At 39.1% G+C, this 12,152-nt stretch overlaps 1 protein-coding gene across 1 annotated transcript; it reads left to right on the forward strand.

The window, feature by feature from the left end:
• The first annotated feature begins 1,870 nt into the window (after positions 1 to 1,870).
• On the forward strand, positions 1,871 to 2,806 carry LOC114637331 (vomeronasal type-1 receptor 4-like). The gene has a single exon (XM_028785564.1). It carries the CDS (start codon positions 1,871 to 1,873, stop codon positions 2,804 to 2,806), a length of 936 nt encoding a protein of 311 aa, XP_028641397.1.
• The last annotated feature ends 9,346 nt before the right edge of the window (positions 2,807 to 12,152 follow it).

The following is a 12,152-nucleotide window of genomic DNA, read 5'->3' on the forward strand; positions in this document are numbered from 1 at the left end:
TGTGAAGGAGAAGACAGCAATCACTGGGAGGCGGGGGGGGGGGAAGAATCTTGGTGGGAAGAAGGAGGGGGAGGGGGAAATGGGAAGATGATCAGGTATTGGGGAAAAACAGAAGGGAAGCCCTAGAAAAAGAACATCATCCTAACTGAGGTGACACAGTCTCAAAAGGACATGCTTATAAATGGATACTAGCCATGAAATACAGGATATTAATGCTACATTCCAGAGATCCAAAGAAGCAAAAAAAGAAAGAAGATATAAGGGAGGATTCTTGAATTTCACTTAGAAGAAGGAATAAAATAGTCATAAAAAGGCACATGGAGGGAAGAACTGGGTGGGAGAGGGCATGGGGAAGTAAGTAAGGATAGGGTCAGAATCAGGTGTGGGGAAAGACAAGAGAGATGGCATCTCCAGGATGTGACAGACTCCAGGGATAAGGGAGGCACTCAAAAACCAATGGTGATGATTCTTGCTATGACTCAAAGCATTGGGGATATGGAACCTGAGGAGGCCACCTCTTGTAGCCAGGCAAGAACCCCAGGAAAACAAGAGGGATACCAACCCACCCACAAAATTTTCAGTCCAAAATATATCCTGTCTACAAGAAATGCAGGGTCAACAATTAGGCAGAAGCTGAAAGAATGGCCAACCAATAGCAAGCCCAACTTGAGACCATGAGCAAGCACCAATCCCTGACAGTATTCATTATATTCTGATATGCTTGCAGACAGAACTCTAGCACAATTGTCTTCTGAGAGGCTCCACTCAGCATCTGACCCAGAGAAATGCAGGCACCTATAGCCAAACAGTGGATGGAGCTTGAGGGACTCTTATTGAAGAGTAGGGGAAAGGACTGCTAGTTCTAAAGTGGATAGGAACTCCACAGGATGACTCCAACAGAGTCAACTAACCTGGGCCTTTGGAGCTCTCAGAGACTGGACCACCAACCAAGGTAGTGGCTTCTTCTGGTTTCCTTTTCCCATTGTTAGGCATCTCAGCTAAAGTCACTTGTATTGACTCCTGGGATCCTCCCCCATTCCAGGTTTCTGGGGCTTCCTAGAGATTCCCCCAATCCCCCCTGACTCCAGGCAGGTGCAGATTTCCATTCATTCTCCTATCCCTCTGGCTCTCTTTCCTGTTTCTCCCCACACCTGATCTTGATCCCCTCCCCAGATTCTTTCTTCCATCTCCCTCCTGTGACTATTTTATTTCCCCTTCTAAGTGAGATTCAACCATCCTTTCTTGGGCCCTCCTTCATTTTCAATTTCTTTGAGTCTCTGGAATGTATCATGGTTTTCCTGTACTATATGGATAATATCCACTCTCAGTGAGTACATACTATGCATGTCCTTTTGTGACAGTAACTTTTGTGAGGTGACTGTGTTACCATACACAGGATAATATTTATTTTCTAGTTTCCTCCATTTGCCTGCAAAATTTATAATGTCCTTGTTTGTAATATCTGAAGGGTATTCCATTTTGTAAATGAGCTACATTTTCTGTATTCATTTTTTGTTGAAGGACACCTGGGCTATTTATAGTTTCTGGCTATTACAAATAAAGCTTCTATGAACATTGTAGATCATGTGTCCTTCTGGTATGGTGGAACAGCTTTTGCGTATTTTCCCAGGAGTGGAAGAGCTGAGACATTAGGTAGAAGTATTTCCCATTTATTAATAATGATAAAATTATTTGGTCTGAAACAGTCTTGCTATGCTGCAGACTGCAGCTTTGTGATCTTGACTTCAAGTGATACTCTCACACACATATGCAAGCCTAGAAATGTTCAGTGAACTATTTAATTGAAACATGTTTTTTTGTTCTTGTTTATTTGTTTGTTTGCTTGCTTGGTGATTTAAGCGTTAAAGTGATGGATGACAAAATACAATCCAGGAACTTGGCAATAGGAATAGTCCTCTCACTTCAGAGTGCACTTGGAATTCTGGGAAACTTCTCTCTTCTTTTCCACTATCTACTCCTTTACTACAATGAAGGCACATTAAAGACTATAGACTTGATTCTTACACATGTGTTCACAGCCAACTCTTTGATCATTTTCTCCAAAGGAATGCTACAGATAACGGGAGCTTTTGAGTGGAATCAGTTCTTCAATGATATGGGATGCAAACTTATTTTATATATTCTCAGACTTGGCAGGAGTATGTCCACCAACACCACTTGTCTCATGAGTGTCTTCCAGGCTATAACCATCAGCCCCTGGAATTCCTGTTGGAAGGATCGCATGGTCAAAGTTCGACGGCTCATGGGCTTCTTCATTTCCCTCTGCTGGGTCCTACACATGATGGTGAATATGATTTTTCCTATGTACCCATCCATCAGAAGGAAGACCAAAAACATTACACAAAAAAGAAAATTTGAATTCTGTTCCTCTTTTCCAGGTCGTGATAATATAGTAGAATCACTATACATAGCATTTTGGGTGTTTCCAGAAGTCTTACTTTCTTTGGTCCTGGTTATTTCCAGCAGCTCCATGATTGTCATACTGTATGGACACAAGAAGCGGGTTCAACATATCCACAGTTGCCATGTTTCCCCCAGAAACTCATCTGAGTCCAGAGCCACCCAAAACATTCTAGTCCTGGTGTGCACATTTCTCACTTTTTATACCCTCTCTTCCATCTTACAAGGCTGCATTGCATTTTCTCATAATCCTAGTTGGTGGCTAGTTAATATCACAGCTATCATTTCTATGTGTTTTCCTACTTTATGCCCTTTTGTCATTAGCTATGATATCATTGCTTCCAAAATCTGTTTATCCTGGGTGAGGACTATAAAATTACTGTAATCTTTTAATAAGAATATTAGTAATTCAGAGTATCTGAGGATTTAGTCACTTGTATCCTTCTTTTCAGTGTAATAATTAAAGGGGAGATTATCTTAATATTATGGTCATTTCACAGATTAATATCAGTATATTCTTCTTTATAGACTATGTTCTATTTAGCCACAGGTTGTCAGCCACATTCACTGTGCTATTTATAGATTCCATTTCATTGAGGGTTCCTTTAAGCATATAATAATGAGGTTGGTTACTTCTGCCATATTTGTGCCACTGTTGCATAAATGGGCCTGTCTTGTCAGGCCACTCAGTTTTTAGTTCATAGAGTTAATAGCAGGATGATATCTATTCACTTTTTCTCCAATAGAAACCATACCACCTTCTAGCATGAAGAAAGCTAACCAGTATAGATACAGCTTACAAGTCAGTACCTGTTTGATTTCTTCATGTTTTATGACTCAAGGATTTTGCAGTACACATATGTACTCATAGTTATTTGTGACAGCATGCACAATAAACTGTGAACGTTGAAATCAAATAATATCCTAGCATGGGAGAAAGGGAAGAGAAAGACATGAAGTCCTAGCACTAAATGAAGTACTGTTGACCTTTGATAGGAGCTGGGAGAGAGAGTTAGTTTGCTTTAACAGTGTGGACACAGGTAGGCTGAGCACATTCGTGGTCAGCAATACAACTAAGAGTACTTGGGCAACACAAATTGAACTTAACAAGTTTTAAAAGAATTTGAAGGTTTGACGTAGGGATATGTGGATAGTTCTGAAAGAATTTGGATGGGGTGTTGAATATGATGAAGATATATTTTATGAAATTCTTAGTAAACTGATAAAAATGTAAAAATTTGTGGAGAGCCACTTGTCTTTCCAATGCAAACTCTAATACAGGTTTGGGTTTTCATCTGGCACATATAGGAGAAAAATAAGGGTGAATATAGCAGAGTGTTGTACTCTAAATAAGTAACTTGTTCAAAGAAATCTGAAGTAGTGTTCCTTGTTGTTAAGAAGATGGGTTAGATCTCAGTTCCTTAAATGGACTAAAAAGCAAGATGGCCAAGAAGATAGGGATGAGGATACTGATGTCTGTGAATATAGCAAATGCAGGTAACACATAAGAGATAGGAGGGGAAACAGAGACAAAGAGATAATGTCCCCCCACATACTGTGTGAAGGAATTGAATACATAAAAAGAAATAAGTTCCAAGGAAACAACTCTCTGTAGAAAATTTGAAGCAGTAGTGAACACTGTTAATATTGTTATAAAGCATTGTGCTGAGAGATCTTCAACTAAGAGCCTTGTTCTTCTAATCTGCAGTCAGGATCTCAGTGATCCTGGCAGGCATTCATCAATAAATTCTCTCTTGGTTGTCTTGAACTCCTCATAACTGTCCTATACATGCTGTGAGACATGGAGTAGCACTTCAACTTGTTGTTCCTGCCAGAACTCTTGATGACATATAGGAGGCTGCACCAACTGAAGGTTTGCAATTGCTTCCTATTGTAAAGCCCAAGCAACTTCATTTTTGAAGAAACTCCATTTTGTGACAGACCAGGGGCTAAAGTCCAATTTCAAGAAGAAAATCAGAGTCCTCCTGAGCAAGTACCCTATGGCAACCCCTCCTGCCTCCAGACCACCGCAATCTGCCGCTTATGCTACAATAGCAGGGTCAAGGTGCATAGGTATAGGTACAGGTACAGGTACAGGTACAGGTACAGGTACAGGTACAGGTACAGGTATAGGTATATTAAGACCTTCAGAGAATAGATAACTTAGCCATCCTGATTGTCAGGTGGTTTTGACCCTGTGTTTGGTTCCTGTAGATTAAGCCAGAAATGCAAAAACTATTAACTTGCTGACCCATATGGAAATTCCCCATGTTTACTGCAATCACAATAAAAATCCTGAAACTCTAGACACTAGGCTCTCACTATGACCCACTTCAATAGTGAGAGTCTGAAAGACCTTGCTCCTGAGCTCATAATAAAAAACCTTATGTGTTTTACATTGGAATTGGCTCCTCAATGGTCTTTGGTTACCGGCAACTTGGCCATAGCACTATGTAAGGTTTATGACTGACTAAAAAAGAATTAGGAGCCATGCTCATGCCTGGTTGTAACTAGTATAATATGCAATCTGTTTATTACAGGTAATATTTATTTGTGATAATGTGAGACTTCATTTTATTCTTTTATTAACCTAAAAAGTTACCCATCTTTGTTTACTGTCCTCACCTGTTTTTTTTTTTAGCATTAATCATACTAAAGGTTTAAAACCAATGATATATTCCTTCCTATGTTATTCTTCATGAGTTTGACAGGCAGTGTATCCTGCTTTTGTAGGACACAATAAAGTGGACATTCCAACCACAGTGCTACTCACAAGGTTGAAAGAGTGACTAGAAAAACTAACACAGCTGAGATTGGAAATGATAGGAAAAATCTAAGTCAACATCACAGAACTCTGGAAGAGCTCAATCCTGCTGCCCAGGGTTAATAGGAAATGTTCTATAAGTATCATGTGCTAGCTGACTGTGCTACTGGAGCAATCAAAAGCTGGAAAAACCACTTTATAAATCAATCTGGTGGTTCCTCAGAAAATTGGGAATACTTCTACCTGAAGACGCAGTTATACCACTACTGGCCATACACCTAAAAGTTGCTCCTACTTATAGCAAGAACACATGTTACACTATGTTTATAGCTGCCTTATTTATAATAGCCAGAAGAAACAACCCAGATGTCCCTCAACAGAAGAATGGATACAGAAAAGGTGATACATTTACACAATTACACTACACAGCTATTTTAAAAAAGGATTTCGTGAAATTTGCAGGCAAATGGATGGAAATAGAGAATACTGAGAGAGGTAACCCAGACAAAAAAGAACACACATAGTATGTACTCACTGAAAAGTAGATATTAGCCCAAAAGCTCGGAATACCCACAATACAACTCACAAATCATATGGAGCTTAAGAAGAAAAAACTGTGGATGCTTCAATCCTACATAGAAGGAGAAACAAAATAATCACAGGAAGTAGAGAAACAAAGGGACTTGAGAGGGAGAGAAGAAGGGGAGGGAAAAATGGAGGCAGGATCAGGTACTAAAAGGGACAGGAGAGAGGTACAAAGGGTCAGGAAATTGAATCAAAATATGTAGCAGTGGGGGATGGGGAACTGGGGATAACCTCTAGAAATTCCTAGATGCCAGGGAATTGAGAGGTTCCCAGCACCTGATGGGGATGAATTTAGCCAAAATAAATAACAAATAAGAAATAGAACCTGTAGAGACCACCTCCGGTAGATAGGCACAGCCCTAGTTGAGGGATGGGGCCACTCACCCATCTCAAATTTGTTAACCCAGAAATGTTCCTGTCCAAAGGAAAAAACATGGAACATGGAACAGAGACTGATGGAAAGGCCATCCAAAGACTGCCTTACCTAGGGGTCAATCCCATTTCCAGACACCAAACCCCGACACTATTGCTGATGCCAAGAAGTGCTTGCTGACAGTAGCCTGGTATAGCTGTTCCCTCAGAGATCGTACTAGCACCTGACCAATATAGATGCAACTCCTCACAGCCAACCATCAGACTGAGTCCAGGCACCCCAATGGAAAGAGCTGGGGAAGGACTGAAGGAGTGGAAGGGGATTGAAACCCCATAAAAAGAACAATATCAACGAACGGGACCACCCAGAGGTCCCAGAGACTAAGCCCCCAAACAAAGAGTATACGTGAAAGAATCCATGGATCCAGATACATATGTAGCAGAGGATCACCCCTCATTTGACATCAATGGGAGGGATGGCCCTTGGTCCTGTGGAGGCTTGACTCCCCAACAGAGGGGAATGCTAGAGCAGTGAGGTGGGAGTGCATGAGTGGATGGAGGAGCTCCCTCATAGAGGCAAAGGCAAGGGGGGAGGGAGGGTTTGTGGAGGGGTAATCATGAAGGGGGATATCTTTTGAAACGTAAATGAATAAAATGATTAATACTAATAATAATGACAATAATATAATAATAAAGAGGCAATGTTCTTATGGTCCTACCAAGAAATAATCTGTATTTTCCAGGTACATACTATCTCCCAAAACTTCAAGAACTTTCTTAATGGTGCCATCATTTGTGAACCTTGGATTGAACTGAAGCACTGACTATGTGGGGAGACTTTTATTCAAGCCATATCAGTAAAAGTAATTGAGCAAAGATGTGTTAAAGAGGAAGTAAAGACAATGAGCCCAGAAAAAAATAAAGGGATTGAAGAGAACAACAGCATGAGTATGAGTGACTTTTGTTGCTACGGTAAAATACCATGACTGAGCCAAGTTATGGAAGGTATTGTTTACTTAGGCTAATTACTCCAAAGGAAACATACATAACACAGGAAGTAGATAAAGCAGGGTAAGACATGTCAACAGATAAGGAGAAAAGGAGGCTGGGAGATCTCATTTGCATTCACACTGGAAACAAAATGAGTAAAATGTAAGTAGGATGGTAACTATAAACTCTAAAACCTGCTGATAGTAATATACTCCTTTTATAAAAGATCCACACCCATATATTTCGTAAACTCCACATAGAGTATTACCAACTAGGAACCAAGCAAACAAACACGTGCCAAAGGCTATGGTGAGTATTTATCAGCCAAATGACTAAGCTCCTTCTCTTGTTATCCATAGGTCCATGGACATCTTCTGATACAAAATGCATTCTGTAAAACATTAAAAGTCTCAATGTAATTCAAAATCCAACATCTAAATTTTCTTTTAAGATGCAAGGTGATTTTGTAGCTATGATTTCATATAATATCAGAAAATCATATTAATGCTTCTAAAACACAGATAGAGAATATGCATTTCAAGTCTAGCTGTAAGGAGAGTGGCATGGTGAGAAAATATTGTTTCAAAGAAAGAAAGATACTCAGCTTTCTAAAGCCTGTAGATCCATATATAGTGTCAGGAATTTAGGTTTAAGGGGTTTAGATCACTACCTACCTCTAATTTTGTTCCCCATAGAACATAGAACTTTCTCTATGTTTTAGTTCTATTCCTTGTCTGCAGCTCTTTTGCTCAGTGTTTCAACATTTTTACATCCCCAACATCATATGGTCTACATTACATTCCAGCCTCCTTTCACAACTTTAGGCAAAGGCTTCTCATGGTCTCCCTAACACATACGGAATATCCTCATTGGCTTTAAAAAAAAAAAAAATGTAAGAAGGCTCAGTTAACCACTTGTTCTTGCATTTGCCATGTCCTCAAACATAGTGTCACATGAAAGACAAAACCAAATCAGACTCCTAGCTTGGGGTGGACCCTTTCCATCATCAAACCCATTTGCAGGATCTTTGGAATTTTGAATCAATTACTTCCTAGGACCAAGAAAACTGTCTTTTTGCTTCTTGATTCTTAGTTGGGTAGGGTTTTGTCCTAACAGCAACATCCTCATAGTTTCTGTAAGGATCAGAAGACTATTTATTTATTTATTTATTTATTTATTTATTAGGTTTTTCAAGACAGGGTTTCTCTGTTTAGTCCTGGTTGTCCTGGAACTCACTCTGTACACCAGGCTGGCCTCGAACTCAGAAATCCGCCTGCCTCTGCTTCCCAAGTGCTGGGATTAAAGGCATGCACCACCATTGCCCGGCGAAGACCTTTCTTTAATGCCCTCAATCTCCTTATCAATTACAGCTTCTCATTTAGCCTGTGCACTGGCTAGTAGCAAGCCTCCTTGTACTCTTTTCTCTCCAAACTGGATAATTTGCATTTCTTTCTGCCCCATGTGCTGTTTCTCAGGGAACAATTGAATGAGTTATCAGTAACTATGAATTTTAGAGTTAGTGTTGTACTGTCTTTAAATTTCATGGGCCAAACAAATCAATTCACCTCTCTCAAGTTCTGCTTCTTGTCCATTCTCAGGATATAGACAAAAAACAGCCATATTCTTCTCCAGATATTACAATAAAGCCCTTTAACACAATTACTGTTAAAGTCTCTGAGTACTTGTCAAACCTCTTGAGTCAGCCTTTAAAGTCCACTTTGTTCTCTAAAGTTTTCCAGGTTCCAGCTGGAATGCACCATTATATTCTACTTATAACACTCAGTTGCTTTTCTAATCTAAATTTCTTCTATCAATATGGTCAGGGGCATCACAGCACCATCCATCAATCTAATACCAATTTACAATGGCAGCAGGTGCAAGAAAATAGTAATCATATCCTCAAAAGCAACAGAAGCAGAACAAGCCAATTAGAAGCGTACAAAATTTTTATAGTAAAGCCTTAAATGAAGCTCTTTCTCCACAAAGGCTGTTCCATCTAATACTCTTAAAACAGCACAAACAACAGACATGGTGTTGAAATTTCAAACATAGTATTGAAATTTCTGAGGTAGTGGGAGGACATTTTTCATTCAAACAAACACATTTTCCATCTAATAAACCTTGGCTCAGAGAAGAATTTTTTTATAGGTTTGTACTTCTTTATTGAAGTTAATTACCAAAATTCAGTGAGTTCTGAAAACTGAATGCTAACAGGTCAGTCAGAAGTATTGATACCCTCTGTGTATCATGTAGCTCTGTTTTTGTTGTCCTAAAACCTTCAAAGAAGAATGCTTACTGGAAAGACAGCAAGTAGTAAACATCTACTTTTTCTGTTTCTTCCTAATCACAAAAGATTAACATTCCACATTGTTATCAGCAAAAATAACTGTGGACTACTCTACTTTTCACTTGCTGTAAAGAAGGTAGACCCTGCCTGTCTAGTATTTAATGAATATATTGATTATATTTGTTAAGGATAGTTATGCATTTGTTCTTTAAAGAAGAGGACTGTGTTCAGAGTTCATGAAATAGCCACATGTTATTTGTAAGTTTTCCTAGCATATTTCTATCCCATCATTCTAGTTAATTTGTAAGTGGTATTACAAAGATTGTAAAGATTTCTAAAGCATATTATGACATAGTGCTTTTCTTCCTACAGATACTTTGGTAGATAATCTTGAATTCCTGATTGACACTGTTTGGCTCAATATGCTAACACTGAGTAGCACTGGGATCTGATAATTCATAATGAACTGTACTCTTTGTAGAAGAATTCAGACTTGCTGGAGTCCAGTGGGACACACAAACCTCTCTTCAAGACTCTCACACACAAGACCTTGATATTTTATGGATATTCTATCTCTTCCATCCTTCAGAGCTCATGAGCATGTAAGAGCCTCTGCAAACACTGTCTGTTTTGAGACACTCATAAGAATCTCATAATCAGTTTTAGTAATTACTTACCAAAAGGAGTACCTGAAGAGTACATGACTCCCAATGAAGCTGTAATGGCTACTGAAGTAAAATGAAAACTACAGTTTAAAAGACAGGTAAGATTTTTTTTCATAGTTGAGATGTTTCCCTCACCCAGGTGAAGGATTTTAGGATGTCACAACGTGCAAAGTGAACAGAAGATTCTACACAGAGAAGAAGTCAGGTTAACAGTTTGTATTTAGTCTGGAAAGCAGAGTCAGATAAGATAGGAAGTCTGTAAAAGTACCTGCATCTGAAAATGGGATTCAGAAGTTGGAAACACAAACAGTGAAAACTTAGTTTTTAGATATTGTGAATATGTTGTGGTTTCTTTCCAAAATCTTTATTTGTTATTAGACGTTTGACTTAGTCAAGGAATTAGTAAATGTAATCATTTAAATATGAATTATTAATAACTTAATTTCTCCTTGTATGTGTGCATGTGTACGTGTCTGTGGGAAGGTACATGTGTTCAGGAAAATACTGTGTGTGTGTGTGTGTGTGTGTGTGTGTGTGTGTGTGTGTGTGTGTGCATGTAGGTTCTAGGTCATAGTTATTCTTCTCCAGATACTTTTTACATTCAAAGATGCTTATTATACTACGTTTTTAGACAAAATTTACATCTGGGCTGTAACTCTAGCCTGGTTACTCAAGAAGCCCTGTGAATTTTCTTGACACTTCCACTCCAGTGCTTGGATGACAGCACTACTACACACAGTAAAATTTTTAACATAAATTCTGGAGACTCAAACGACTCTCCTAGACTCAACTCAGGCCCTCACATGTACAAAAAACTTTATCAACTGAACCATACCCTTAACCTATTAATACCTTAATGTTTAGACAACATTATTGTATCATATGTTACGCTTCCTAGATTCCAGGAATCCAGAGGCTGAACAAGGAAGACTGCAAAAAATTCCAGTCCAGTCTACATTACAAAGTGAGACCCTTTGTGAAGTCCTTCACCAAATGCATAGAAATATGAAGTTAACCAATTATCATTATACAGTCAATGTCACTGGTAATAGTGTCCTGCTGGATTTTTGGTAGGGGTGGGATTATGGGAACATGGGTATAGATGTATGTTAACCTATAAGAGACTGAACAACTTTTGAACTGTATAGTGTTTAGCCTAAGAGGAATCATAACGCATGATTCCTTAGTCTTTGCTTAATACTTAGCATTTGCATTTGTTTTTTGTGAGGACCTTGGTCTTTCATTTACTTAGCAAGAGAGCAAAGCACCCCGTGAGCTGTGGACAGGTCTGAAGTTAGAAGTTATTATTTACATACAAATTATGAAGTTTAAAAGCAAGTCTGTTAGAGCTAGATGAGTATCTCATGGTTTACTGTATCTTTTGTTATACACAGCTTCACATCAGACAGTGGATCTTATAAGAACATCAGGTCTTCATTTATTTATTCCTTATTAAAAGTACTCATTTTTATTAAATTATTTTATTTATTTACATTCCAAAAGCTGCCGCTCTTACTGTTCCCTTTCTCTGACTCTGAGAGAGTGCTTTCCCACCCCCTCATCCACTTCCACCTGCCTCCCCACCCCTATCTCACCCCCACCAGCATCCCTCTTCCGTGGGGTATCAAGTCTCCACAGGATCAAGTGCATCCTCTCCCACTGAAGTCAATTAAGACAGTCCTCTGCTACATATGTGCCTGGGGTCACAGACCATCCCATGGATACTCACTCCTTGCTTTTTGACTTAGTCTCTGGGACCTCTGAGTAGTCCAGGTTAGTTGACACTGTTGTTATTCATATGGGGTTACAATCCCCCTAAGTTCCTTCAGTCCTTCCTCTAACTCTTCGATAGTGGGCTCATGGAACCTGAAGAGATCACCTCTAGTAGATAGACATAACCTCCCAGTTGAGGCAGAGGGCTACCCACGCATCTTTCAAATTTTTAACCCAGAATTGTTCCTGTCTAAAGGAAATGCAGGAACAAAACTGGAGCAGAGACTAAAATAAAAGTGCTAATTGTTTACAGACTTCTGTTGATGTGAGTCATGTGTTTTCTTGGTATTCCATA

This window comes from Grammomys surdaster, unplaced genomic scaffold, assembly GCF_004785775.1.
Source record: "Grammomys surdaster isolate TR1022 unplaced genomic scaffold, NIH_TR_1.0 125276, whole genome shotgun sequence".
Taxonomy (NCBI): domain Eukaryota; kingdom Metazoa; phylum Chordata; class Mammalia; order Rodentia; family Muridae; genus Grammomys; species Grammomys surdaster.

Excerpts from the sequence above, each read along its gene's own strand:
- LOC114637331 (XM_028785564.1), top strand. The coding sequence starts at position 1,871 with ATGGATGACAAAATACAATCCAGGAACTTGGCAATAGGAATAGTCCTC.